This window comes from Symphodus melops (assembly GCF_947650265.1).
Source record: "Symphodus melops genome assembly, chromosome: 8".
Taxonomy (NCBI): Eukaryota; Metazoa; Chordata; class Actinopteri; order Labriformes; family Labridae; genus Symphodus; species Symphodus melops.
In genome coordinates this window covers 4,693,039-4,721,017 of record NC_136698.1, presented here as the reverse complement: position 1 = coordinate 4,721,017, position 27,979 = coordinate 4,693,039, and the positions used below count along the sequence as shown (strand labels likewise).

Below are 27,979 nucleotides of genomic sequence, written 5' to 3'. Positions count from 1 at the left end.
ATCGGGTGAGAGCGATTAAGCCTTCAAAATAAGAGCATAGCATTTTATTACGAGATCGTAGAACAGCAAGAAAGTAGGTATATAGCTTCAAAATAAGGCAAGATGAATGAAGTAACACTTAATGGATTTGCTGTACAAATGTAGAAAATACAGTTTAAATAAAGGGATTGATATTAAAATTTAAACTGCAGATTGAGCCATACTGTAATTCCAAAACTCAATTTCAGGCTGTTTTTTTTTTATTTTTTTATTTTTACACAAAGAACGGTTATGGACAGGGATCTAAAGATGAATAGTAAAATCGTGGAAAATTGATTCAAGGGTGTAAATGTTGACATCAGTAATCTGAAAAAATGAATCACAATAATATGGTAAGCGTTAGCAGATCAAGATCTTGAAATTGAATGAAAACATCAAAAGGCCAAACCACACTAATAAGAGAGTTTGCAGCCCCTAAAGAAATCTTTGTATAATTTGTCTTCCTGTCTCATTTTGTAAATTACATTTCTGAGAGAATGTATCCTGAGCTGAGTGAATCATTGCATCCCTACTTATGGCAACCTCACCTTTCTTATATGTTACTGTCATAGAATTTTGTGAGAAGTGGCATTAATCTAAGAAGATGTAGGCTATAGATAAATGAACTTTTTCTATGAAATATGCCTATAGATAACCTTTCCTGTCATGATATTGAAAGTAGGCCCAGCTCTCAGTGTATTAAAAGTCAATTCAATGATAGACTTAAATATAACTCATGTGCTTATGCGTGTAGGCTACAAAGTTAACGCAATGTGGTACTTCTTATTGATTAAAATAAATGCAATAAAATTAAAAATAAATACCCGAATACAACCGGAAATGGAAACCCCTTACATCTTTCAGCTTGACGCTCCGGAAAAGCGGCGACGAGTTGCAGCGAGAAACGGAGAGAGAGAGAAGAAGCACGGAGGGAGACAAGGAAGGAGGATGACGGGAGCCAATATCATTCCCTTTGAGTGACCCATATCTTCCAGTAGTTAGACCCAGATATTATCGAGGCTTCTTCTTGTTCTTGAGGATTTTTCTCCGTCAACATGTCGGCGTCGGCAATATTTATCCTCGACCTGAAGGGAAAGGTAAGTTTGTGGCGACTTGTTGACATCTGTGTTTTTTTTTCTCCAAAGAAGCACCTGCTGCAATAAACCAGCGCGTTATCTTAGTAACAACACATGAAGGTTTTATATGTTAGGATGTAGAAGCTGTGTGTGTGTTTCAGCAGGTTAAGGACGCATGCATGTGTCCTGTCACCTTCATTGAAGTCACAGAGGAGTCAGGAAGAGAGGCTCAACTTGTCTAACTGGTTCCTCTGATGTGCACTGACACAGAGGGCTTGTCCTCGTGCAGCTAGGCAGCCCTTCATTGTGTGTGTGTGATGTGCCCTATTTTAAAGATGAAGACACTTCCCCCCTAAATATAAACTAGTTAGCTGACTGAGTGATTGCAAACATTGGGTCTTAATATGAAGACTAAAATCCATCATGAAGGCGTGCACTCGAAGATCTGCAACAGAAGTGGACAATTAAATATATCACCGACTTTTTTGATAACTGGTTACGTTGGTGTGAATTCACTGCGGTTTGCTTTTAAATGTTCAGATTTGACTTCTTTCAGATATTTAATCATGTCTGCCAGCGTACCTGATAATAGTTTAAATTCTGAGGTTGAACAAAACACACTGTGGAAAAAAAATATTTAAAAGAACAAATTCCCCAGAAATTAGAGCCAGTGAATGTTGTTGCACGTTTCTTTAAAATATATTGTGACCACAAAAACACGTCAACCTTTATATTTATGAAAAAACACCAAGTGAAGTTAGAACAATTGTTTTTGGTTTTTAATGACACAAGTTAGGATGATGGGACATTTGATCATACAACAAAAGTCATTGAAGGCACTTGATAGGTCAAATTTGTCCAGGTATATTTCCAGTTATGTGTTAGGCTAATAATCTGCAGTTTAATATAGAATCATCATTAATGACTCGTTTAATGGCCGTACGTTTGTAACACAGAGAGTCCAAATTGTGTTTGAATGTTTCACTGCGCACTTTGATCGCACGAGTAAAAGGGAACTGATTTCTTTCTTCATTAGCGTTTCCATCCAAACCTCGAAGGGTTAATTTATTGGAGAGCGAGAGAAGAAAGTGCTGAAGAAGCTTTACACGCCCGACCCCGATCCCCGTCACTCGCTCACAGCCGGGATGTGTGATTGTTCAGATTAAAGCTCCCCTCTGTCTCTCTTCCCTGATCTATCTGTCTCTGCCCCGAGGCAAGTCAGGAGCTTCTCACCTTCACCCCTCCCCCCCAAACTCCCAACCCCCCCCCCCCCCCCCCCCCCCCCCGCTGTCAGTCCTGACCGGGCCAGGTCCTCTGTCCTCCTCATCGGCAGTGGAAGCTCTTTTATTATAATGCGTGGAAACATAAGAAACATGAGATTTCAGCCAAAAACAATTACTGGTGTGTAGGCGGGTCACTCTCATCTGTAGACACAGTTGAACACACACAGCCACTGAAGGAGCTAGTTTCTTCTCCTGCCCTTTATCCACCCCCGATAAATGACAGCTCCTGGGCACTGGACTGTTCTCTGCTGGCTGCTGGGACCTGCTTACACTGAAATGTCACAGTATTGAAATCAGCATGGCATCATTACAGAACGTTTAATAACGGCACACCTTCGAGCTGAGGTTCGGGGTTTGTCGCCTCTCATCAGCTCGGAAGAAGTGAAATTTACGAAATTGAAAGAGTTTTCAGTGGAGTTGCAGCTCTTAGTTTTTATATGTGTTATTCTTTAGTTATCTAACAGCGCCTAATATTGTAACAAGATTCTCGTTAATCATAAAACAAACCTGTTTTATCATCTGAGTAAAGGCCGGCGTACAGCGTGCGACAAAAATGAAATGGGGGCGGAGCTTTTGCAGTTGATGACGGAAAACTGAAATACACACAGGCGGAGAGACGCTCACACACATTTAAACACAAGCTGACTATCAGTTTCATCAGAACAGACACTGTGTCCCCTCTCAGCTGGAGGTCGGCACATATTCCTTGCAAACTCTGTCTTTCATCGTAGCATGGGGAGAACTGTTGAACAGGCATGCCTCATGTTGCCATGGTGATAGCTGTCACTTTTTTTTTGTGCAGACACAATCAGGACAGAAAAAAAAAAAAGTCTCGTAGGTCGTGGCTCTGCTCTCACTGTCGGAGTGTGTGCAGTCATACAACCAAAATATCACACATGCCAGGAAACCATGGGAACAGTTGGGAGCAGCTGATTGGACCGTTTTCGAAGGTCGTTCCTCAGTGCTCACTGCACCACGGACGACACGCAATCAGGCGGAAATTCAGCCCGTAAAGAAGTAGACTGATTCACAGACCATAAATCTACTTAACAGTCATTTTCCCATCTGGTTTCATACAAATTAGACTTCATTTTTTACCACCAGTGGAAGCTCCCCCTGCTGGTCATCCCTCAAATATCTTAACATCTGTCCAATGATTGGTCATAACATTTGGTACAGATGTTCATGATCCCCAGAGGTTGAACCCTGATGATTACATCTTCAGTTCAGATGTTACATTTCTCCAGATCTGTGGCTTATGACCAAGTATGAGACAGTCTATCAGAGTCTTACAAGCCTAATATGTCACATGTGTTAAAAGCATACTGAACTAACACAGCATCCTAACATGTTCACTGTGCCTGTGAAGTGTTGGCATTTTGCTGTCTGCGTGTTCACGTTGACTTAAAGTTTGTTGAGCAACAACAACCGTCTGGCTGCTTTAAAAAGAAGCACTGTGAGCGCACACACAATGTTAAATGGCTGCAATTGATGGACCGACTGTGACGCGTCTTTTTGCATTCTTCGCTCTGTCTTTATGTCGTGTACAAGTGAAGGATTGTTGACTCCCTGCAGCCCCTTCTCTCTGAAAGATCATCACTGTGTGTGTGTGTGTGTGTGTGTGTGTGGTTGATTTATAACATTATGTGGCGTCAATATTCAATTAAAAAAATATATACTGTATATTATAAATAAATGAGATAAATATGCCCACAGTGTTTAGATTCTTCACCATTTACCGTGTTCATTACATCCTCTTTAAAGTCACTATTAAAATGTTTTATTGCCTTTTATATGAATCAGTCATTTAGTTTGAAAATAGTGATACATGTCTCTGCGTCAAACATGATTTACCGTAAACCTCTCGTCTGTGTCGATGACCGAAGAGAAACACCTCCAGCGTACGTTATCCTGTCAGCTGACCTCTGTGGGCAAAACAGACGGACATTTTGAATAAAGGTGTCACCGTTCCCCCTGTGTCTCTTCCAAACGGAGAGAAGGAGCCAAACATGTCCAGTCTGTTTGTACTTTATTTAGACTGTGTGCTGGAGTTGTTTTGGTTATTAAAAGCAAGTTAAAATAAAAAAAATTTGGTGGCCAAGGCTTGTGTTTGTGTAGCCATGGTTTCAGAAGATGTTAGGTTTTTACTAAAGCTGTATGGCAGTTTAAAGTCTGTCCTTGTGAGAACAGTGCTGCACGTGTTTTTGCTTCTACGTTCAGTTTGCTGCCTGCCCTTCACTGTCGGTTATTACAGTTCTCTTTAATACAAAGCTTTGTTTACCTCATCCTCTCTCTTCGGCGACCTTTGACCTCCCGCTCCATGCTATTATTCTCCTCTCACTGAAGCTGAGCAGCGGCATGTTCACAAGACTTTACTTTCCTGGCTTTTCCTTTGGTTTTTATTTCTTATTTCCTCCTGCCTTTGTTCAATCTGCCCCCGGGTGACCCCTGCACAACACAGTCCTCTATTAAAATAAAGGGGGGGGGGCTTTGGGACTGAGTGTGTGTGTGTGTGTGGTCCATAGACTGTGTCGTCTGGGTCCCTCAAGCGCAGCCGCTTTGATCTCTTTACTTCTCTCTGTGTCCGGACTTCAGTAAGAACGCTGACTCATCTTGTTTCAAGTGTGTGTGTGTGTGTGTGTGTGTGTGTGTGTGTGTGTGGTTAGAAATGTTATGAGTCCTTATCTTTGCTTGCAGCAACAGAAGTTCCTCATACCTGCTTTCTATTCTTTTTTTAAGGGGGGGGGGGTGTGAGCGCGGTAACCTCGGTAACCACAGTAAATATCGTTGAATGATTTTATGGCTCGTTTAAAGCCCGATTCATCATGACTGTCCTGACGTGATGAGTCTCACAGGACACAGATGTCCACAATCGGTCGCCATAATTTCAACACTTCTTGCTCCAAAAATGTTGACATCCAAATGGCCAGACTCGACAGTGGTTGACATCCGTCTCCCTCCTCCTTCCTGTTTAACAGCCTCAACACAACAGGAACATTTTCTTCTGGCTCTTCACTTTGCTGTTCTGTCACGTGCTGTTCTTGTGAGCATGGTTTTCAGGAGTTTGTTTGCACGCACTCGTTACAGTAGTGAGGCGACTGCAGCTTCACAACTCCAGTCTGAACCAAAGTGATGAGCTCCATTTATAACAACCTGTTTGTTTTTTGTCTGAGGCACAAAATAAAAACACTTCAGAACACAATAGAAATAGAATAAATAGAAAGTTGCATCTCTTAAACGTTATCAGTACCTGAGTTTGCTTTTATTTCAAACCAAAGAATCTCTCACGTTGTTAAGCTCCTTTTTTTAATCTGAAGATGCATCATGGGATATTTAGGTTGGAAACAGCGTTTGCACATTTCCCCTCGCAGGACGAACCTTGAAAACGTTGTCGTCCCCTTCCATGAGTTTAGGTTCACAGACAGCCGGCGGTTCCTGAGCCATCTTCGAGCTTGAACGCTCTGATTTTGGTATCTCAGCCGAGTTCTTTCAATATTTAACGCCTCAGGAATGACTCCATAAATATCTCTCTCTTTTTTTTTTCTCTCTCTCTCTCTCTCTCTCTCTCTCTCTCTCTCTCTCTGACATTGTTTTTCTTTTCATTATAATTCCAGGTGCTGATCTGCCGTAACTACATGGGGGACATGGACATGAATGAGATCGACCACTTCATGCCGATCCTGATGAAGAGAGAGGAGGAGGCCGAGATGACGCCTCTGGTCACGCACGGATCGGCACACTTTCTGTGGATCAAACACAGCAACCTTTACCGTATCCTTCTTACTTCACGTCTGTGCTTTCTGTTTAACGTCACCTTAAAGCTACTATACTGAGTGACAGATCACAGATGTGGCCTGGTGGGGAGTTTGTTACAGCGTAGAATCGATTTAAAGTAGATCTGAACCCTGAGCGTCTCAGCTTGGTGACGTTCCACAGCCACATGAAACATTGAGCACGCGTTCACTGGGATGTGTTATTCTCTGTTCTTAATGTGAAATCGGGCAGTCAGACTTCCTCACACATTATTAATTCAGCATGATATTACAGTTGTGAGAAAGTGCTATTCCCAGAGCGCTGCATTAGACAACTGAGCGGCTTTACCTCCCCGTGGCCATGTTCTCAATTGCTTGCGAGTGCGATGCACCCTGCTAACTTTTGATGTCATTGCATTCATCTCAGAACCACCCGCAGAATAGAGGAGATCTTCTCCGTCTCATTTAAGCGTTTCTGCATCGTTAAAATGGGCATGTTTTTCCTCTCAGATGCTGTGTCGCTGATGAACGGCTGTTTCTTAACTCTCCTTTTATCTCAGTGGTGGCCATGACCAAGAAGAATGCCAACGCTGCTCTGGTCTACTCCTTTCTTTATAAAATAGTACAGGTGAGTCGGTCTCCTGGGATTTAAGTCCCGACTTTCCTACACTGCTGGAATACTTGTTTTGAATATTTATTTGTCTTTCGATGGGACAGTAGATAGAGCAGGAAGTCAGGGGAGAGAGGGAGGGGGGACAACGCTTGGACTTGAATCCTGGCTGCCTGCTTGAAGGAGTAGACCCTCCGTACATGGGTCACGACCTAACCGCGAGGCCATCGGCGCCACTAAACACCGCTTGATTCAACAGTTTTAAGGAGTGAAATCACACTATGGTCACTCAGCAAAGGTCAAATACAGAGCGTTCTTCATATTTGTTGGGATTTTGTTGGTGAAAGGCAACATCCTGTTTTTTACCTTGGTTAAAAGCGTTTACAGTATGCCGACTTGTGGTAGGAAGAATGGCGCCGCCCTCATTCCCGTGATGCCAGTACTTGCTCTTTGTAAGTTGTGTTGGGCAGAGATGTTCTTGAGGGTAAAGGGGATGTGATGGCTGGGCTCTTAAAGGCCTCCTGATATCAGATGTAACGTGGAGACAAATGGAAGGAAAAGAATGAGAAGTGAGGAAGAGTCCTAACGTCGGGGGGAACCTACAGCTCCTTATTAATTGTCCGTTTCTTCCCTGCATGAATCTGTGCGATGCTGTGTCTCTATTTGTAAACAAAGCAAACCCGTGGCGATAGTTTTATATCAGCTGTGACTTGGAGAAAAAACAACTATTCTATTAAAAGACAGCATATATTTGGACCTTCTCTCTGCTAAACAAACTAAGACAAAGCACCCAGTTGTTCGTCGGAGAATAATGAGCTGTCATAAAGTGTGAACTGTGTCTGCAGGTATTCAAGGAGTACTTCAAGGAGCTGGAGGAGGAGAGCATCCGGGACAACTTTGTGACAGTGTACGAGCTGATGGACGAAGTGATGGACTTCGGCTTCCCTCAGACAACTGACAGCAAAATCCTTCAAGAGTAAGTGTGTGTGTGTGTGTGTGTGTTTTCTGTGAGGAATAATACAAGAGAAGAAAGTGACGTCGAGAGGTTTCTCCAGAAGTTGAACTGTTTTTTTTTTTAACTGAGTGCCGTGAAGCTGTGAAGCTGGCGGTGTTTTTGTGCTCAGGACACTGAGACTGAAAACTCTGAACTGCTTTGGTTTTTGTATTCAATAAAATGAGCGCTGCAGGGCAAAACAAAACAAAACAAAACAAAACCAAACAAAAGGGCCTGAGTGGACACAGGCTCTTATCATGATTATGAAGGTTTAAGGTTGAAGTGTAAACCTTTAGAAAGGCTGTTTGTTCACGTCAGTCTGATTTAATGGAGCTGTATTGGAACCTGTTTTCTAGCGAGATAACAGCTTTGTATTGAAGTCTGTAAGTAGGCAGCAGGGATGGAGACAGAAGAGAGGATGCAGCAGGGATGGAGGCAAGAATCCACCAGACTCTGTTTGAAGTGTGCTTGTGCGTTCAGCAGGTTCATGTGCAGCGTAGATGAACGCTGGAGCTTTATTCTGATGCTCTACATGTTTACTGTCACATCGCGCACACTCGTTGTGAGCTGCTCAGAGAAGTGTTTGTTTTTTCAGAGAGGCCTTGACTTTAAAGCACCGCGGTCACATGACTTTGGGCTAAACACGTCGTGTGGGTGAACTTATAACTGAAATAAAATATTTGCATTGAACATTGTTTACACTTTAGTGTCTGAAATGTCATTGGCTTTTTGTCTCGGTTGTACGAGTTGTGTGTGTGTGTGTGCTTGCGTGTGTGTGTGTGTGTGTGTGTGTGTGTGTGTGTGTCATGGGTACTGTAAAGTGTGTGTGCATGGTGTCTGAATAGAGCTGATAATTACCAGGCTCCCATTGGCACTCATACACAATGACACCATCAGCTGGACACACTTGAGAGTCTCAGACAGAAACCCTTCCCTCTGTCTCCTCTCTTCTGTCTCCTCTCCTCTCTTCTGTCTCCTCTCCTCTCTTCTGTCTCATCTCCTCTGTCTCCTCTCCTCTCTTCTGTCTCCTCTCCTCTCTTCTGTCTCCTCTCCTCTCTTCTGTCTCATCTCCTCTCTTCTGTCTCCTCTCCTCTGTCTCCTCTCCTCTCTTCTGTCTCCTCTCTTCTGTCTCCTCTCCTCTCTTCTGTCTCCTCTCCTCTCATCTCTGTCTCCTCTCCTCTCTTCTGTCTCCTCTCCTCTCCTCTCCTCTCTTCTGTCTCCTCTCTTCTGTCTCCTCTCCTCTCTTCTGTCTCCTCTCCTCTCCTCTGTCTTGTCTCCTCTCCTCTCTTCTGTCTCCTCTCCTCTCTTCTGTCTCATCTCCTCTCTTCTGTCTCCTCTCCTCTGTCTCCTCTCCTCTCTTCTGTCTCCTCTCTTCTGTCTCCTCTCCTCTCTTCTGTCTCCTCTCCTCTCTTCTGTCTCCTCTCCTCTCTTCTGTCTCCTCTCCTCTCTTCTGTCTCCTCTCCTCTGTCTCCTCTCCTCTCATCTGTCTCCTCTCTGCTGCTCTCCTCACACACACATACCCACACTGAGGGTCTCTGTCAGTATGCTGTTCTAGTTCTCTGACCTTATCATGACCTCGTCCAATCCAAATCCATGTTTTCTCATACAGACATAAAGTAGCAGGTGGAGTTATCTGTACGTTATGGTAAACCTTGTAAGTCTGTGCTGCAAAACACTCACACTGAGGCTCGACTGCATGGAGGCATGTGAATATGCTCATGCATGCATCTTAGTGTAAACTACTTTGTGTGGGTGTGTGTGCGGGTGTGTGTGCGGGTGTGTTTGTTATGATTGCCATTGTTATGCTAATCTGTCAGTTTGCTGCCAACCTCCAGCTTCCACAGGCGTTCATTAGCATTTCTGAGGAGAATCAGGGCAAAACAGAACAAACGGCGAAGCAACCAAAGTCGACCTCAAACCCACTTGTTGCTGCTTTTTATCTTTCAGCTTTTTGCACTCTGTCAACATGCATTTAACACCCCCCCCCCCCCCCCCCCCCCCCCCCACCTGTCAATCAATTTCTAATTGAGTACGTTCAATTTGAAATAAGAAGCTGTTTTTCTGTGTTCATTCACTGTGTATTAAAAGCTGTATGTAGCCTCTCGGTGGTTTGAACTTGTTTTGTAACAGAAATGAGCAGAAGTGTCGTCTTACAGGTCCTCACCTGTCTTAAAAAGCCTTCATATGATTCATGTCCAGCTTTTGTTCACACGCCAACTCTTCATAGTCTCTATTAACCTGAAATGAAGCACGCTGATCTCAAAGAGTAAACTACGGATGGTGTAGACCAATATGTCCTTTGTATTTTTTTACAACATTGTCATTTTGACGTTTAATAACAAAACAACTCTTTCTGATGATCTTGATGGATTTATATTTTTAGATAGATTTTTTTCCCCCTGCTATGGCCACAACCTTCCCTGTGTTACAGTCTAAGTGAGTAAACAAATGGTCATTTTTTCAGTCTTGTGCTTTTCTTGGACCACTCGGTCTTGTTTATGTTTTGGAGCATCTTGTTTTCTTCTCGGCCTCGTGCATGTCCTGTCATCTTGACTACAACACTAGAAGGCAGGCTGTTGTTAAAGCTCTCACTGTTCAACTCTTGCATGAATACTGAACATACAGTCCATCTCTCAAATTAGAAACTGCATATGGAACACACATGCTGTCCCTGTCTTTATTTAGTAAACTGAAGTGTACTGAAGACCATGCACACACACACACACACACACACACACACACACACACACACACACACACACACCTCAGACATCCAAATAACATCTGTTGTGAAATGTTTCTGCCAAAATGATATAACTGAGCTCGGGCCACGCACCTTGTCTGTAACAACACCGTGTCAGCTCCTCTGCAAAATATTCAACTGCCAGTTTTGAAAATGGGTTTCCTCTTATTGTATATTTTATTTATTTTCTCCTGCTGGCTTTGCACTTCTCTTTCTCTTATTCAGAGCAGCCGGAGGACTCATGAGGAACATTGGGTCAATAAGTCGTTGAATCCAGGGGAAATAGGGAGTGACAGGGAGTGAAAACAGGAGAGAAGAAAAGTCCGGAGCATGTGCACAGAGAGAAGAGAACAGATTGATTTTTGAATCCTGCAAATCTGAGCCCTTTATTTGTATGTTAGCAGTATAGACAATAAATGGCAATCATTTTGTTTTTTGGTCGTTGAAGAGAAACAGATTTTAAGCGCAGGGCTGCGAAACATCTGTATCCTCTCCTTTAGTGAATATTAGCCACATGGCCGGAGTCGGTCCAAGTGCAGGTCAACAGCCTCCATTCAGATTTGTTTGACAGAGCGTCTAAAGCTTTATTTGTTTAGATGAAAAGCCTCCAAGTTCCTGTGCAAATCATCGTGACTCCTGGCTTTAAAAGGACAGTTTAATGAAGAAATCATGTGCTTTCAGCACATTTGATATGTTGTTTGTTTCCGTGCTGTACATTTCCAACCACTTTATGAGCCATATAAAGCAAACTAAAGTCAAACTGAAACACATGTTTATGTTTAATTTATTCTCAAGTTGTACATTATTGTCCTCCAAAACTGGATTCACCATTTTGGGAGGTGTTCCAGGGGAGTTGTTAGCATAATTAGACGACAGCCTTTCAGTAAGAGTGAAGAGTGGTGGGCAGGTGTTTGCTTAAACACAGGCTTGGTCACATGATGTTTATCTGGGCTCTCCTCTATTCTCCTGACAAGTCTTCATGTCTCCCAGGACGGGGCGTGTGCATCAGTGTAACACAATGGCTCTCCAGCTCTCAAGTGAAGTAACAAGCATACAGGTTTGCCGAGAAGGAGGGGCCAGTGGATGGATCACTGATTAATAGATGGACGAGGGTTCAAGAAATGGATCAGGGATCATAATGGATCAGGGATCATAATGGATCGGGGATCAATGGAGGGATTTTCCACAATGAACTAACCTGTGAATGTTGAAATCTTTTGAAGCTGTTCAATCATCTCCTGCTTTCTCCTAATGACTCTTCAGGACACTTGATGCAGTTTTACTTAGGCCTGTAATCCTTAATGCTGTGTTATCATATGAACAACCACCCGTCAGTCACAATGTTATCTGTGGCTGCACTCACAATGGGTTTATGTAAATTTCCATTTCCAATTACATCCATGAATAATCTTCATCCAGTATGAACAGCAGGCTGCTGTCATGGAGGCTCACTTGAAAAGCTCATTTTTGTGAAGTCATGAGGAGTGATTAATTTCAAAACATAAAAAACAACAACATTCCTCAAGAGAGTCCATGTTGCAAAAAAATAAACAAAAGTGTTTGTTGACATTTTCTCTTTGGATTTCTTCATATCACTCGGAGAGACACTCCAGCTGGTTGTTGAGACATTTCTCCAAAATGTGAATCTCATAACCACCCTGATAAATGATTGTTGTGTCCAGCTCTTCCTCTCAACAAGCTGAAATCACAGACGTTTTTTAATTCCTCTCTCTCTTTCTCTTGTTCAGATACATAACCCAGCAGGGTCATAAATTAGAAGTCGGGGCTCCTCGACCTCCTGCTACTGTCACCAATGCCGTGTCCTGGAGATCGGAGGGCATCAGGTACAGGAAGAACGAAGTCTTCATGGACGTCATTGAGTCAGTCAACCTGCTGGTGAGAAAACCCTTTGCTTTGTCAGCTTACAAGATTGTATTTAGCAGGAAGTTCAAAGTAGCAACGAAGAGTCAGAGAGAGACGGGGGATGGAGGTTGATACCACGCTCAGTGTAAACATCACAACCACAGCTAAAAGTGAGGATGAGGAGGATGTTTGGTAAATCCCTTTGAAAGGTTTGCGTTTGCTTGAAATGATGAACGCAGACAGATCTCCAGATCTCCTGCAACTTTAGAAAGAGGAGCAGATAAGAAGACGCGAACATGCTGTTTGTTTTCAACTAAAAGAAAGAGAATCAATCTTTCTCTGGGGTTTTTTGCCCTTGAAAAAAACACATCATGGACATCTTTACGAGTCACAGTGAAACTGTTGAAGATCAAATCTATGCTGATAAAAAGCTGAGTAAGAGCTACAGTTGTTATTTCCTCTTTTTTTTTTTTGTCTGCATGCTCTCAGTCATCGACTCTTTACTCACATTTTTCTCACTGCATGCTGAGAGTGGCTCAGTCTTGTCTTTTTGTACCTGCTCGGTGCTTTATGAGACACAGTTGTTTTCTATTGACAGTTTATGGAGCAGTCTTTATCACTTTGAGTCTGACAGGAACTCGATCCATGCTCCATTCAGTGCCCATTTTCATTTGCAAGCTTCTTTACTTCCACACAGATTTGATTGTAAGGCTGCTTTCACAGATCATGAGATACTTTGGTGTGAACACAATACAGAACATTCTTTAAGGCGCTAAGTAATTGTACACGTCTGGATGGACTCCTGATCAACACTGAAAAGTTATTTTTCATTGTCCTTACTGTGAGAACAAGAAACATGAATTCATTTGAAGTTTGACTTTCATCCTGTGATTATGACCGCAGTGCGTGTGTGTCATGTCTCCGTCTGTCTGCAGGTGAATGCAAACGGCAGCGTCCTGCGGAGCGAGATAGTCGGCAGCATCAAGCTCAAGGTGGTCCTGTCGGGGATGCCTGAACTCAGACTGGGCCTCAATGACAAAGTGCTGTTTGAGATCACAGGCAGTAAGTCCCAGTCACACGGTCTCAGTGAGTTATGTGTTCATGAGGACGGACGCTGGCGAGGAGGTGGAGACGTCAGCTTTATGAATCAATGTGTGGAGTAACAACATCTTAAAATACTTCCTTTGGAATATATTGATCCTATGTTGACATTCACGGTTGCTTTAAAGTAAAGGAATAAGGATGATTTATCTTTTTCTCTTTTAGTTAGAATGTGAAGTGTATTCACATGCAGCTCATCCTGATGATCCTGAGTTTTTTGTGTTTACGTGAAAGTACCATAAATGTTAGACTGCGTTAGTTCTCCTTCACCGTGTTAGGAGGCGTGTTTTTCTTTTTCCATCACATCCTGATCTCTATTTACTGTCAATACTTCTACAATCCTTCTATGCACTTACTGTTTTGGATTCCCTTCCTGGTTCTGCAGCCTTCTTTAAAATGTAAAATATGGTCGTTGAAGTGAAGCGGCGTGCCTGTACAGCATCAGGCAGGGGTCATAAGTTCAGCTCATTGTCTGTCTCTCCGCTCAGTGGGGCAGAAGTGACATGTGAGAGGAGTATTTGTAAGACTTTCCTCATCTGGAGCTGCCAGATATGACTTTTTAAAGAGCGCTTGGAAGCTGTTGACAGAGCTTCGACCTGTCTGTTATTGCTTGCTTATTATTTTGAATGGAAATATTTTGGATAATTTTAGAAAAACACATCTGTAAGAATCGAATAGGATAATGTGTAAATGCCAAAAATATGTTCTAAATATTCTTCTGGTTGAACTCAGATTCACACTTCCACCTTCACCTCCACTCTCGGTCTCCCTTCCACAAATCCCACCCTCAGCTTTGCTTTCATCCTTCCTCTCCCTCTCCTCCTACTTTCTCAATTTTTCTATTAATGTCTCCCACTGCCTTGTCTATTCCTTTCCCCCCTCCTCCCACTCCCCTGTCTTTTTTTTTCGCCTCCATATCTCTCCCTCCTTACTTCTCCTCACTTGAAGGGAAAAGACCCCATCACTGTCTCGCCTCTCTGCCTCTGAGTTAATCCTCCCCCCAGGCTACAGCCCTGCAGATGAAAGGTGAGGCTCTGTGGATATCCTGTATATGCAGCCCACAGCCCCCCTGCTGTGTGATGCAGTCTGGGAAAATAACATATCCTCCCTGAAAATGATCAGAAACGACGATCAAACACACGGACACAAACAGCAACACAAACACACGCACACACACTGAATGTTTATACACATATTAAAATAGGTTTTGCATGTTCATCCTCAGCAGTTACACTTTTTTTTTTTTACATTTCGTTTTGCACTCATTTGAGGTTTAACACGTTCGCCTGATGTGCTCGTCTTATCACAGCAGGATGCAGCAAACATGCGCCGAGCCAATAAATCATTTAACACTGCCCTCTGCTGGCAGAAGTCAAGAATGGACACTTCATTGAATACAAGTAGGATCAAACAGGTGTGTATTCAAACTCAAATCTGGTGCTTTATCTTGCCAGTTTTTAAAATCATTTTAAAGCATCGTTCAGACAGATCAAAAATATTCAGATATCTTCAGAGTCTCTACGTGTCCTTAAACTTGAATCCCAGGTGCTTCTTTGTTTCTTTCTAGTTTGAATGTTGTGAATGTTTAGATTCTTCTAGTCATTAAGTTGTTTTTAGAGGTTCTCAACATTTAAAGGGAAAGTACTTAATTTGTATTTTCTATAAATCTGTAACATATAAGAAAAAGTGCCCGAGGTGACATCTTCACATTTATGAAATGTGATTATAAAAGCTTTTCTTTGTGTTGCCTCTTCATACTGTGCAGCAGACTGAACACAGATTAGATCCTGCTGCTCTGTATTAAAGCACAGAAACAGGTGAGAGCAGCCTTTAAAGGTGAACCACATCGACGCTGCTGCATCTTCAATCGCCTTCTGACTACACACACACACACACACACACACACACACACACACATCCGTCTCCTTTTCAGACCTCTGAGCAATGACAAAGTCTCATATGACCTTTCTTTGTCATCTTCTCCTTCTTCCGCTACCACATGCAACATCGTGTGTGGAAGGGTGAGTGTGTTCGTGTGTGTATCTGTGTTGCAGACACACACACACACACACACACACACACGGAACAATACTTGAGAATGAGTGGCTCAGAGAGACCAAAAAAAGTTGTTTAGGGCTTCCCTGCTTTGCTTGTACAGAAGGATTGTTTTTCAGTAGGATTTCAGTCAGTCCCACACCAAACGAGGAAATGTCACACACGCACACAAGCAAACATGCACACGAGCAAGCACACACACAAAAGCAAAGTCAATAGCACAACGAGCAGGTTGCAAGAAAACATGCATAAATCTGTACACGTACACACACTCAAGAGAGAGAACAATGACCGAGGAAGTGGCATACACGCACTCACACACACTCACACACACACACACAAATACACGCATCCATCCTGACAGGTCTGAGCACAGGTCCAGGGTTGCATTCAGAGTGGGCGATGCAGCTGCAGGTTGAGCGGGGGATTTAGTCGGAGACCCACAGGCCCAGAGTCGTTACAGCAGTTTAACACCTCTGAGTATCCTCCATCCAGCACGCAGGAGGAGAACACGGCTCACACCACCAGAGCGGCTCCAGCTCTTAGACTGTAGATGGCAACTTAACAAGAGTGCTGCTGCACTATGCCTCCACACACAATTGACTGTAAAAGTCCAATTTCTGTACAACAGAAGGATTCATGCGACAGTCTCTTGTTTTTGTCCAGAGAGCCGCAGGGTTGGAGGGGATAATTAGTAGGTTAGTTATGTTGTTGAGCGCTGCGTTGACAGTGTTTAAGATATATTTTTGTCACTGATCGTTGTTCAGTCAAAATAAAATCAGAAGATATTATTGAGTTAGATCTCAGGAGTTGTTGTCCTTCTGTTCCAGTAGAAGACGATGCTGTATGTAACCTATTAAAGTTTTGACTTTATGAAGAGGATTGCTTCATAAAACTGTTCTGTTTGAAGGATTTTATGGAGGATTCTTAATTCCTTAAAGGTAGAGCTGGTAATTTAATCTAGTAACACATCATGTTAAAATAATTGCCTCAGTCATTTTTTGAAAAAAATGTTGTTGTTTTTTGCCTAAATCAACTCCTTACGATGCTGGCCACCTCAGTTAAACAGATCATGGGATATACACCTTTAATAATAATAATAATGGCCGATGTCAAGAGTGTGAATTAGGCCGTTTTATTCTGCCTGCGTTAGCTGCATAGTTGCTTTTTTATGAACTATGGATTAATAATGTCTCATGAGATGATCTGTGTCCGACAGGTTTTACTCACCTCCTTTAACATCAAACCTGTGTGTGCACCTTAGCTGTCTACTTACTAATCATGTAGTAAGAAAGTACAAAGATGTCGTTGAAGGTGTACTTCATAAGAAATAAGACCAGAACAAAGAGTCTGATCAGTTTGTGAAATCCTCTGACACCAGAGTGTTTGACAACAAACCAAGTGCTGTTGTTTTTTTTTCCCCAGCCGAGTAATTAATACAGGACCTCGTGATTTCAGTAACAGATGTGTCTTTGTCAGACAGGTTTTTTTTTTTTTTTCTGGCTGAAACCTCAAGATTTATTTACGCGTGTGTGTGTGTGTGTGTGTGTGTGTGTGTGTGTGTGTCAGGTGTGGATATAGTTGAATAAGTGTCAGTGGGAGAGAAGATTGCATGGTGTGTGTGTGGCAGCAAAATAACGATTAGGTGAGGGGCAACAAGCGGCCAGATGGATTTTTTAGCACACCGCATGTACAGTGTGTGTGTAAGTGTGTGTACGTGCGCTAGTGTGTGTGTGTTTGATAACTGAGTAATTGTTTGCCAGTCATCATTACCTTGACCTTGATTTTTCCCAAGGCTGCGTGAGAGGCTCTCAATCTTTTCTGTGTATCTCTACGTGTGTGTGTGTGTGTGTGTGTGTGTGTGTGTGTGTGTGTGTGTGTGTGTGTGTGTGTGTGTGTGTGTGTGTGTGTGTGTGTGTGTGTGTGTGTGTGTGTGTGTGTGTGTGTGTGTGTGTGTGTGTGTGTGTGTGTGTGTGTCAGGAGAGAAGAGTAAGACTGTGGAGCTGGAGGATGTGAAGTTTCATCAGTGTGTCCGTCTGTCACGCTTTGAGAACGACCGCACCATCTCTTTCATCCCCCCTGATGGCGAGAGCGAGCTGATGTCCTACCGCCTCAACACCACGGTGAGCGGTCTCTTTTAACACGTGTTTTTCTCTCCTTCACAGGTTATGTACATTATACTATATAAGTTTAAGTCTAATGCTAACTGCACAGGTTTAACCTGTAGTTATGTTTACACAGCGGGTGTGTATTGTAGCTAATGTCTTGTGTCCTGCCTGTCTGTATACTGCTACTGGATGCCTTGAATTTCCCTCAGGATCAATAAAGTATCTATCTATCTGAGAGAGACACACGCACACGCACACACAAAACACCTACGGGCCAGCAGCACCGATAACACACTGACTACGTGTCTCACAGCGTGACTTGTAAACAGATCATCACAACCGGTTTCATTCTTCTCCTCAGTATCACATGACGTGTTACTTCTGAACACGAACGCTGTGCAAACAACCCAACTCTCACCGACTCTTTCCAAAAACTTGACGCTCCACCTGTGTGTGAAAATGATCACAACCTTATAAACCGACACGTTGTAAAGACCAGAAATAAATATCTGCCTGTCCAACACATGTCGCACATGCTGCTCAGTGAACCTTACACACACACACACACTCGGTGTCTGAAACCTGTGTGAACCGTGATCAGCCTTCTTCACACTTATTGTCTCCCTTGTGCAAACACAACCTCTCTCTCTCTCTCTCTCCCCCCTGTCTGCTCCGTTGAAGGGTGTCGTGGTGTTTTAGTTTGGCTCTATGCTTTTCGCCCCTCTGACCTTGTCTCTCTCTCTCTCTCTCTCTCTCTCTCTCTCTCTCTCTCTCTCTCTCTCTCTCTCTCTCTCTCTGACAGGTGAAGCCACTCATATGGATCGAGAGCGTGATCGAGAAGTTCTCTCACAGCCGTGTGGAGATCAAGGTGAAGGTAATGATGACATAAAAACACACACACACACACACACACACACACACACACACACACACACACACACACAGAGGCTACAGTGTCCTTTCTGCTCATCTAGTCTCTCACTGGAGCTGATTTGATATTTATGCTACATACCTCTCAGGTGGATTACAGATTACCATCTGTTCGTGATGGCTGTATAGACTCAAAATAACAAGCTGCAGTCTGCGTCATCACGAGAGTCCATCATGGTTTTAATTTTGGATCTCTTCTCCTCTGACATTTAAACCCCATCCTCTGTCACTGTCCACAGGCTAAAAGTCAGTTTAAAAGCCGCTCCACCGCCAACAACGTGTCCATCCTTGTTCCAGTGCCCAGTGACGCAGACTCGCCCAAGTTCAAGACGAGCACAGGCAGCACAAAGTGGGTCCCGGAGAAGAACGTGGTGCAGTGGAACATCAAGTCTTTCCCTGTAAGTGTGGCAAAAACATCACTCTCTACCACCAAACATACATGGGACACACGTTGTCTCTGCAGAACAGTACTGTCCTGTCTCACTTTGATCATTTTAAAGGCAGAGCAGCTTTAGTGTAGACTTTACACTGAGAAACCGGCGAAGGCCGAGAAGCAACCTCCATTCTCATCTGCCTGTATTTCTAACACCCAGAATCCTCCACAAAGACAAAAAAAAAAAGGCTCTCCATGTGTACGAAGTCAGATCTGATTGGTCGGCTGATCTGCTTTTCCGTAATTGGTCAGTCGTTCGGCTTTGTTCTTGGATATGTCCCGCCCCTTTTACCATATTGGGAATGCTACAGTCAATCCGAGGGGTGCTTGCGCTTGCTACAACGAGCCAATGGGCTTGGATAAGTGACATCTTTGTCTTGTGATGTCACAAGGCACATTTTCAATTAGGGGGGCCAAAATTAGGAATTGTAAAATTCTGCAGCATATTGACAAGTACCTCAAAAAAGCAGTTTGTATTTTGACATACAGTAGATGCAGTTTTCGACTCTCCTTTTCCTGCTGTTCCTTTTACAGTTTGCACATCAGACTGCTGCCAGAGAACTAAAAACTCTCAGAGAATTAATTCAGCGTTGGTTTCCTTTTTATCTGTCAGCTTCAGAGGTCCCCTCAGTAATTATTACACCATCTGTCAGGAAGGGTTAAGAGTTGCTCTTTCCGATGACGTATTTTGTTATCCAGCTGGAGCGTGACTCCGCCTCACATTCTTCTCCATCATTGTCGACCTTTGGACCCGTATTCTCACAAGACACCCTTCTCAACTCGAAATGTTTGATTGGAGTTTTGGAAACAAGCATGGTTGGTTATGATGAAAAAAAAAGCTGATAAAAAGCTGAAAAAGTTTTCAGCTCAGTGGATTTCTTTTAAAAAAAAACAACATAAACATTACCGTCCTGCTCATAAAGGTTTTCTAAAGTAGGTCATTTGCTTTCAGCTATTTTAGACACATAATTATGCACATTTTTCACACACTTCTCATTTAAAGGGAATGAGAATATTATACAAGATATCCAACACTTGGTCATTAGCTGCAGGCAAGCAGAGCAAAACTAACTCAGCTGTATGATGAGGGAAGAAAAATAGTTCGACTTTATTTCCAAGATTTGAGTTTGTGAAATGCTCTGGAAGTTTGTCATCATTACAGCAGGTACCTTGATACAGGTAATTCCCAATTTCATCCTGCGACCTTCAGAGTAACAAGACGTGAGAGTCGGGGGAGTCCCTCTGCGCCCACTTTCCAAACTCTGGCTTTAGAAGAAAAACAAAAGAATACAACAGCCTTAAAACCATGATATTATGTCAGTATGTGTGTCTGTGAGCATTTCTAGTTACAAAGAGAACAACAGATACCTACATCGTTAAAATATGTTCGATCCCATATCTATGTTATTGTTTTTACTGACTGCATGCAGTGTCATTTCAGTTTTGCCGTTTTCCAACATAAGATGCTTTGGTCAACGTGTTGTACACATACAATGATTTAAAACCAGAGTTTTCAATCCTTGGAGACAAAATGGTAACTGATTTGCAGGAAGTTAAACCAAAGTACGGACTAGCAGACTCGGTGCTCATGTGACGTATTACACAAGTTCTGTGTGAAAAATGATTAACCTGCTTCTTCTGTTTATAGACATTTACCCTGAAGCTACAGCTCATAAAATCGATATCTGATTGACCTTAACATGACTCTGGAGTTTCCTCAAATGGTCATGAATATAAAGTTTGTTTTGTTTTCGGACAAACATCCTCGTGTTAATTGGAGTCAGACATCTGGAGGCAGAACTCATCAAACTGTAATACGTTTTTTTATCCGAGCGGATTTTCAGAACAGCGTCCTTTTTGAGTGTGATGTTTTCACCAGCTGCAGTAAAAGCTTTGTGCCCTTCTTTCTCTGCTCTGTTTTTTTTTTTTGTGTAGGGTGGGAAGGAGTACATGATGCGGGCTCACTTCGGTTTGCCCAGTGTGGAGAGTGAAGAGCTGGAGGGGAAGAGACCAATCACTGTGAACTTTGAGATCCCATATTTCACTGTGTCTGGGATTCAGGTAAAACCCTTTATGAACGTATTTTAGAAAAGTTTCTCTTCAGTCCTGACTTCTCTTTTTACTGTTGTTTTACACACTATGAAACTGCTGAGAAAATATATCTACTTTATTAAAGGCATGTATTCATTTAACCTAGAGCCCGACCAATGTGGGATTTTTGGGGCCGACATTCGAGAGAGAAAAGTTTGAGACTGATGTCTTTCGAAGATCTGTAGATATAGATTTGTCAAATTTGGCATTCTGGGGAACGATGCTTGTAATCCAAATAGCGCCCTCTGCTGGTGAAATCTTGCAAGACTAAATTTAGAAATATTGGTGCATATCTGTGTTAAAAATGTGCCAATATCTATAGTCACTGGATATGCCAATATCGGCAGATATTATCAGCTGGCTGATTAATCAGTCGGGTTCTAAATTAAACTAACCAAACTTATCCTTCCACATTTTTATTTAGCTTAAGAAAAAATTATTTAAATGTGCAAAAAGCAGGCTGCCCGTACTAAACTAAAGAGTGAGTGTAAACGCCTTATTCGACCCGTGTGTGTCCTGAAGGTGCGCTACCTGAAGATCATAGAGAAGAGTGGCTACCAGGCGTTACCGTGGGTGCGCTACATCACGCAAAGTGGAGGTGAGAACAAACCTGAACATCTATAAACACACACTGTTCTGTGTCGCACTTTTCAAATACTTGACTTCTTTTAGAATTTATTTGTTTTTGTTTGTAAGACAGCTGAAAGTCTGAAGCCTGGTGTGAATCTTTTAAAACTAAGGCTTTGTCTCAGGTATTCCCAACACTCACCTTCTCAGTCTACTCATGACAAGGTATGGGGATTGAAACCCGGTTTCTTTTATGGATCCAATTCCGCATTTTTCAAAACCCCAAAAGTATTCAGACAAGTTTATCGACACTGCTATCTTGAGTGTTGTTGCTCCTGTGATGTAATGTCATATCTCTAGTCGAGTCATATCATTAAAATCACTGCTGCACAAACATACGTCACTTCTCCAATAGAGTTTTTGAATTTAGTTGAATTGCCAGCCAACAGGTATTAAAGCACATGAAGAAGAATTCTGTTGGTCTGTTGCTTTCCAGTGCGTAAAGAGTTTTTAAGTTTGGCTTCGTTCAAGGAGGAAGAGGAATGCTACATATGATGCAAAATCATTTCTTGTAAGGGAGGAACACAACCTTCCTGACCGAGCACATCAGCATTGTGAGAAAAAAAACAACATGCAACACCTTGAGCTGCAGCTGCTGCAAGCAGAAAGCATTGATTGGCCCCTGCTGCTGCAGGACACTAATCCTCCTCTTCCTCCTCCTCCTCTTCCTCCTCCTTTTTCTCTTCCTCCTCCTCCTCCTCCTCCTCCTCTTTCAAATCAGAAGTGGTGAGTGTGCTCACACTTTGTAACAAGCCCTGTTAGTATAAAAGTAATAATCCCATGTTGAAGTCAGCAGGAGAAAAAAAGCCAATTAGCCAGCTAAACAAGGTGACATAAATTACATCATGATATGTTCACGTTCAGTTCAGTTGAATGTCAGAGGTAAGTGAAACATCATGATGTTTTCAAATGTAACCTCTCATGTATTTTTAGGTTTTGGCGAGACACTTGGAAAAGATAAAAGTGGAGCAGAAATTATTTTTTACCCAGAAGTCTAAAAAAGAACTAAGAGATAGAAATATGACTTCTTTAAGTCCGTAACAGGAGCGCTAATCTATCTATAATACGTCATTAAAACTACTGATGCCGTGATTGTTCAAAGCATGTTTAAATTATAAACACTCTATTTCCTTATTTGTACGTTTTGCTAATTTATCTTCCCACAGAATAATAGTAAAGTATGGTTAATGTGGTATCAATAATGACAAATGTTGTTGATAATAGTATCAACCCATAGAAATTCACCATCCGTGATCAGGACGGTGCGTGTGTGATTTGCTCCGAATGTGGCGTTTACCTCAGAGAAAAGCTCATTTAAAGTATGCTATGACTAAGCACATCATAAACCATGTGAATAAATTACTGATGAACATACAATGCCAACATTTCACAGGATTTTTTGCTTCTTTTTTTCGTCCCAAGTCCAAGCCGGTTAGCAAAGCGGAGGTTAGCATGAGGTTAAATGTGATGTTTTCTGTGGGAGGGCAGCGTGAGGATCAGTCTTTCTCAAACACCATTCAGCCTGTGCCCTAGGAGTGAACCCAGCTGTATAACATCCGTCATATCCATTACTTGGCTCTATCACCATGACTTACATCCTCACCGGATTCCAATGACACCCCGCGGGATGCCAAGGGTGGAAACTTTACTAGCCTGTTAGCCTCTGTGTCTTACTTTTTCAAATGTGAACAGGAGAACTGTAAAGTGAAAGGAATGGAGTCCCTTTGTTTAGGATATTTTAGATACTTCTCTGGGAGTGAACCGTCCTGGATCACGTCTGTCAAAGCAAAAGAGACGAGCACAGAGGGATGTTTGAGTGTTTGTGAGCTAAGTACTTTTATCAACCTCTCTAATCTCCGAGTAAACATTAGATTATGTGGAAATAAAAGAAGAAATGCATCTGTGACTTAAACACAGGCTTGATTTGAAGACTGATCACACATCATTGCATGTAAAAGCGACAGTGTATTGATGAGAGTGCAATGAAATCCGTCTCCCGCAGCACACTAGATTCAATGGGGGACAAATGGAAATGATAAGGAGATTGAAGTCAGGTATCTCCACTGGACCGCTGCCAGAAATCTTTAAGTTTTGTAACTGCAACGCGCCCGAGGAATGAACCTGACTCTGAAACATCCATCATATCCATTACCTGGACGTGTCAGGAAGGAGTCGGGGGCGGCGGAGGTTGAGTGATGCCTCAAAGTGCCGGGCCTCTCCCAGGGTGGCACTCAGGGAATGCCAAGGTTACTATCGCCTCACTGTGATATCAGCAAGAAAAGAGAGAGAGAGAGAGAGCCGGGGCAGTGTATGAAGATGAAGCTAAGGGGACTGAAGAGAACATGATCACCTTTCTCTTATTGTAACGATCAGCAACATGGGGAGAGAGAGGAGACACTGATGCTCACATTTCAGTCAGACACACTCGCTCTGATTAAACAGTACTCTGATACTGTAGACGGACCGTTCGGTTATTCATGAGCGATGAACAAGAATTCAGAAACTGTCCTGTATAGCATCAGGTGCGGACTGGACAAATATCAGACAGTCAGAAACGGATCTGCCAGCGTCATACCTCAGGTTGAGCGGAGTTGATGGAATGAAATAGAGTTATCGAGCCCTCTCCTTGTGTACAGTGTGTACATCAACCTTGAATTAGTTTTTTGAGAAGAAGTGGTTAAGCTGCACTACAAACACTTGAGTGAGGCTACTTTCTGTCTTACATTTGCAGTCAGCTGTGTCAGAGGTTTAAGTATAGATAACCTGTATCGTTGTCTTTGATGGCACCTGCGCTTTTGGCAGTGATTGTATTTGACGAAGTTTGCTTTCGTCGAAACATCAAACATGTTTCTTTCTCTTTCAATATGCACTTGTTTAAAAGAGTTTAATATATTCTTTAAAGGGGAAACATTTTTTTTTTTAAAACCCACTTTGACAGTGTTTTTGAACATCTATTTGGGTAACATGAGTGTCGATCGACCCACAAAATGTGAATCCATCCAGTGCTTTTGTTTGTGGAAGTCTTAACTACACAGAGAAAAATGCCCTGCTTGAAATTTGCCGTCCTTGTGATGTCACAGTGGGATTCTGGCAACAAAAAAAAATAACACCCCCCCCCCCCCCCCCCCCCCGATACCTCCACCTCCAGCTTAGAGCAACCTTTTTGTGCAGATCTGCCATTTTTATTCTCGCCAGCGAGGAAGCGATGTGTACTGGGAAAACTCAGTGAGGGGGGGGGGGTCATTGCATTTAAAGAGACACACACACCAAAACAGAGCGTTCTGTGAGAGCTGGTTTCTACAGAGTCACAAACCTCCTCTGGTGCTTGATGCATGTTATATTTGAACCAGACCACAGCACGGATGTTTCATTTAGTTTGAAAAGGGGAAAAGGTGATAATCTGTCCCCTTTACAGAGAGCTGCTTTATCCAATGAGATTTAAAGATCAGATTCAGGTTGCAGAGTCTTTGGCGACACTCATCACTAAGCACTTGTTGGTACATCAGAGAGTGGAGGAGGAGATAATGCCTTTATTTTAAAAAAAACCCCAAAAAAACAGACTATTCAAAAGTTTTCTTCATTCGACCGCAAGCATAGTCAAAGAAAAACACTTCATTTAATAGAACATCTTCAAGATAATCTTCACAACTCAGGTTTTTTTTAACTGAGGTTACTCCCGTCAATGACAAACATCGACCAGGCAGTAGTAAGCTGTAGCATTGACTTTTGCTTTACCTGTAACTTAATGAGTCCACCTGAAACCATAGTAACAGTCGTGACCAATAGGACAAGGCCTAGGACTCTAGACGGGGTGGCTTTGGCCATGTAGTGAAATCTTAAGAATGATGTAATAAGAGACACATTTTGAAAACAGATTATTTTTATTTGACTCTAATGAGTCATAAACTGTAGAAAATAGAGTATTTGTATCAGGGATGTATTGAATATTGTAATTGGATTCAGTAGAATGCTACTATCGCTCATATTGGTGCAAATCTTGTTGAGGGATTTAAGAGGGCTTATATTGGCAGTGATGTGCTGTGAAGGGCCGACGAGGGGAAGAAAGCTGTGTTAATGCTCTGCTGTTTCGTTTCTTGGCAGATTACCAGCTCCGGACAAACTAAAGGGCACAGACGCTGCTAGACGAATGGATATTTTCTCTCTCTGTGTCTGTCTTCCTCTCCTCTCCTCTGCATCCCCGGCTCTCTGGCTGCAGTGGACAGCAGAGGACAAGTGCAGGAGGACACCTCACTTCCCCCCCCTCCCATCATCACACAAACACAAATAAGACATTTTTCTTTCCTAAGACATTTTCAACTCAGACATGAAAGACTGTTGCACCACTTGTGACCTGACCTGTGATTTTCTTCTTTTTTTTTGTGCTTCTCAAGGCTTCCTCAGGAGTCCGACTAAACATTTTAATGAGTGAATTATTAACTGATGACTCTGTGACGCGGTCTAGTCCTGGCAAGTTTTCACTTCTCCTCTGTTAATATGATGTCCCTCGGGGTGGATTTGGAGCCAACACAGGAGAAAAGACGTAAAAGGAAACAAAGAGTAAAGTTTGCAGCAATATGTTTAAGGGTTTTTTATAAATGTAGCTCTACTGTGTAAACCAACAGCTTACTGTATGTGGTGCCAATACGCAGACAGGTGAGGGGTAATTGTGATATTTGAAGTCACGGAGGGCGACGATTTTGCAGATGTGGGACTATTTCTTCTTCTGTTTCAGCTACACCAAATAGCCGCTCGTCTGTTAGCATCTTTTTCTCTGTATTGTTGGGTCTTAATGCTTCATCTGCTCTCCACTTTTTAATACTCATACGGCCCCTTTTACTAATGCTGTTAATCTTAACCCCTCTCAAAGGCATATGCTTTTTTTTATTGGAAACTCTACATTATGTTTATTGCCTTAAAGAAAAAAAAGAATTGCCATGTATCATCACCCTCAGCACTGTGAATTGAATCCCCAGTGCCCTGAAACTAACACCAGCGACCACATCAATGATTAATAAGGCACAATATTGTCAGAAGCGTCTGCACTGTAACATAATGCCGTCGACGCTCTCCAGTGGGGCCTGAACCTCGTCCTTTTGCTTAAAATCTGCCTGAAGCTCTGAAGGAATGAGCACTGTGCAGGATATTTGTCATATTTTTATCAGCTGTTTATACTTTACTACTGACTGGCCTGTAGGCAGAGCGTGAAGGACAAACCTGGGGATAGAGGAAGGGCTGTTTAGGCATCACAAAGGTAAAATAACTTGAAGGGATTTCACTGCAGAATCTGGGAATATTGACAAGATGTTGATTTTTTTTTTTTTCTCCATGATGCGTCAACCTGTCCAGGCCTCTATAGGTCTTCAAAGCGGTTTGTGGTTGTGTTGTGCACTGCACCACTTCAGCACAGCTGACTGCCAACAGCAGAGAGGAGTCATGTGTCGCTTTATTGGATCTCTGCAAAAACCTTCTTTTACAATCCTTCCATTATGACTGGTGTGGGGACAATTTTCAGACACACCACACATGGGGATTGTGAATACGTGTGTGAAAATGTGTTGTCTTTAATTTATCAACTACTGTTTGTCAATAGGAAGCAAAGGGATATATTTCGAAATAAATACTTTTTTGTATCTTGTTTTTTGAACACTTCGTTTTTGTTTTTTTACAAATATTTGTTGGAACATTTTGTATCTTGGTTTCACGAAACAGTATCACCAGCATGATGATGATGATGATGGTAAATGAGGAAATGTCTTATCAACATCCTGAGCTAGTGAGTAACAGAAATGCTTTGAGCTCTCCTGAGTCACAACATTTAACAGTTTTTATCACACGCAGGTTAAAATAGTCAAACTGAAAGTTGAAGAGCTGCAAACCAGTGTGTGGCCATTTTCACGTTAGGCACGACTGTTCCGTACAGAGCCTGAGTACTATTGCTCCCCTCTCACTCGCTGAACTGCGTTCACATTAATAATCGCTCTGTGTCCGACTACACTTGCGTACATATATATTCCGATACAGCAGGTGGCAGTATGCGTGTCGTTCCTTTGCAAATCCGCCATCAAAAGGGCTTAATTTGTTTATGTCTTGTGTCTTGTGTTGTGAATGTTCTGATGTTGGTACGCTAAATTTGATAGTTCGGCCAGCAGCTGGTTTAATCAGCTTTTAGCCTTTGGAGAGGAATGGAACGATTACTCCTCATGGAACACATTAGACTAAAGTGACTGACTAAAGACCTGAAGTGATTACCTCATGAGTGTGACAAAATGTTGAGTTTTTTCCCTGAATCTTGATT

The 27,979-nt window shown here is 42.5% G+C and overlaps 1 protein-coding gene across 1 annotated transcript; it reads left to right on the top strand.

The window, feature by feature from the left end:
• Positions 1 to 884: 884 nt before the first annotated feature.
• ap1m3 (adaptor related protein complex 1 subunit mu 3) lies at positions 885 to 27,319 on the top strand. Its single transcript, XM_079351339.1, has 12 exons — positions 885 to 1,115; positions 5,992 to 6,148; positions 6,690 to 6,757; positions 7,585 to 7,715; positions 12,225 to 12,372; positions 13,275 to 13,401; positions 17,476 to 17,618; positions 18,406 to 18,477; positions 18,773 to 18,931; positions 20,902 to 21,027; positions 21,580 to 21,655; positions 25,786 to 27,319. Exons 1-12 carry the CDS (start codon positions 1,074 to 1,076, stop codon positions 25,806 to 25,808), a joined length of 1,272 nt encoding a protein of 423 aa, XP_079207465.1. The 5' UTR covers positions 885 to 1,073; the 3' UTR covers positions 25,809 to 27,319.
• The last annotated feature ends 660 nt before the right edge of the window (positions 27,320 to 27,979 follow it).

Excerpts from the sequence above, each read along its gene's own strand:
- ap1m3 (XM_079351339.1), top strand. The coding sequence starts at position 1,074 with ATGTCGGCGTCGGCAATATTTATCCTCGACCTGAAGGGAAAG. Across the intron at positions 6,149-6,689 it reads CAAACACAGCAACCTTTACC|TGGTGGCCATGACCAAGAAG; the intron begins GTATCCTTCTTA and ends CTTTTATCTCAG. Across the intron at positions 18,932-20,901 it reads GGAACATCAAGTCTTTCCCT|GGTGGGAAGGAGTACATGAT; the intron begins GTAAGTGTGGCA and ends TTTTTTGTGTAG.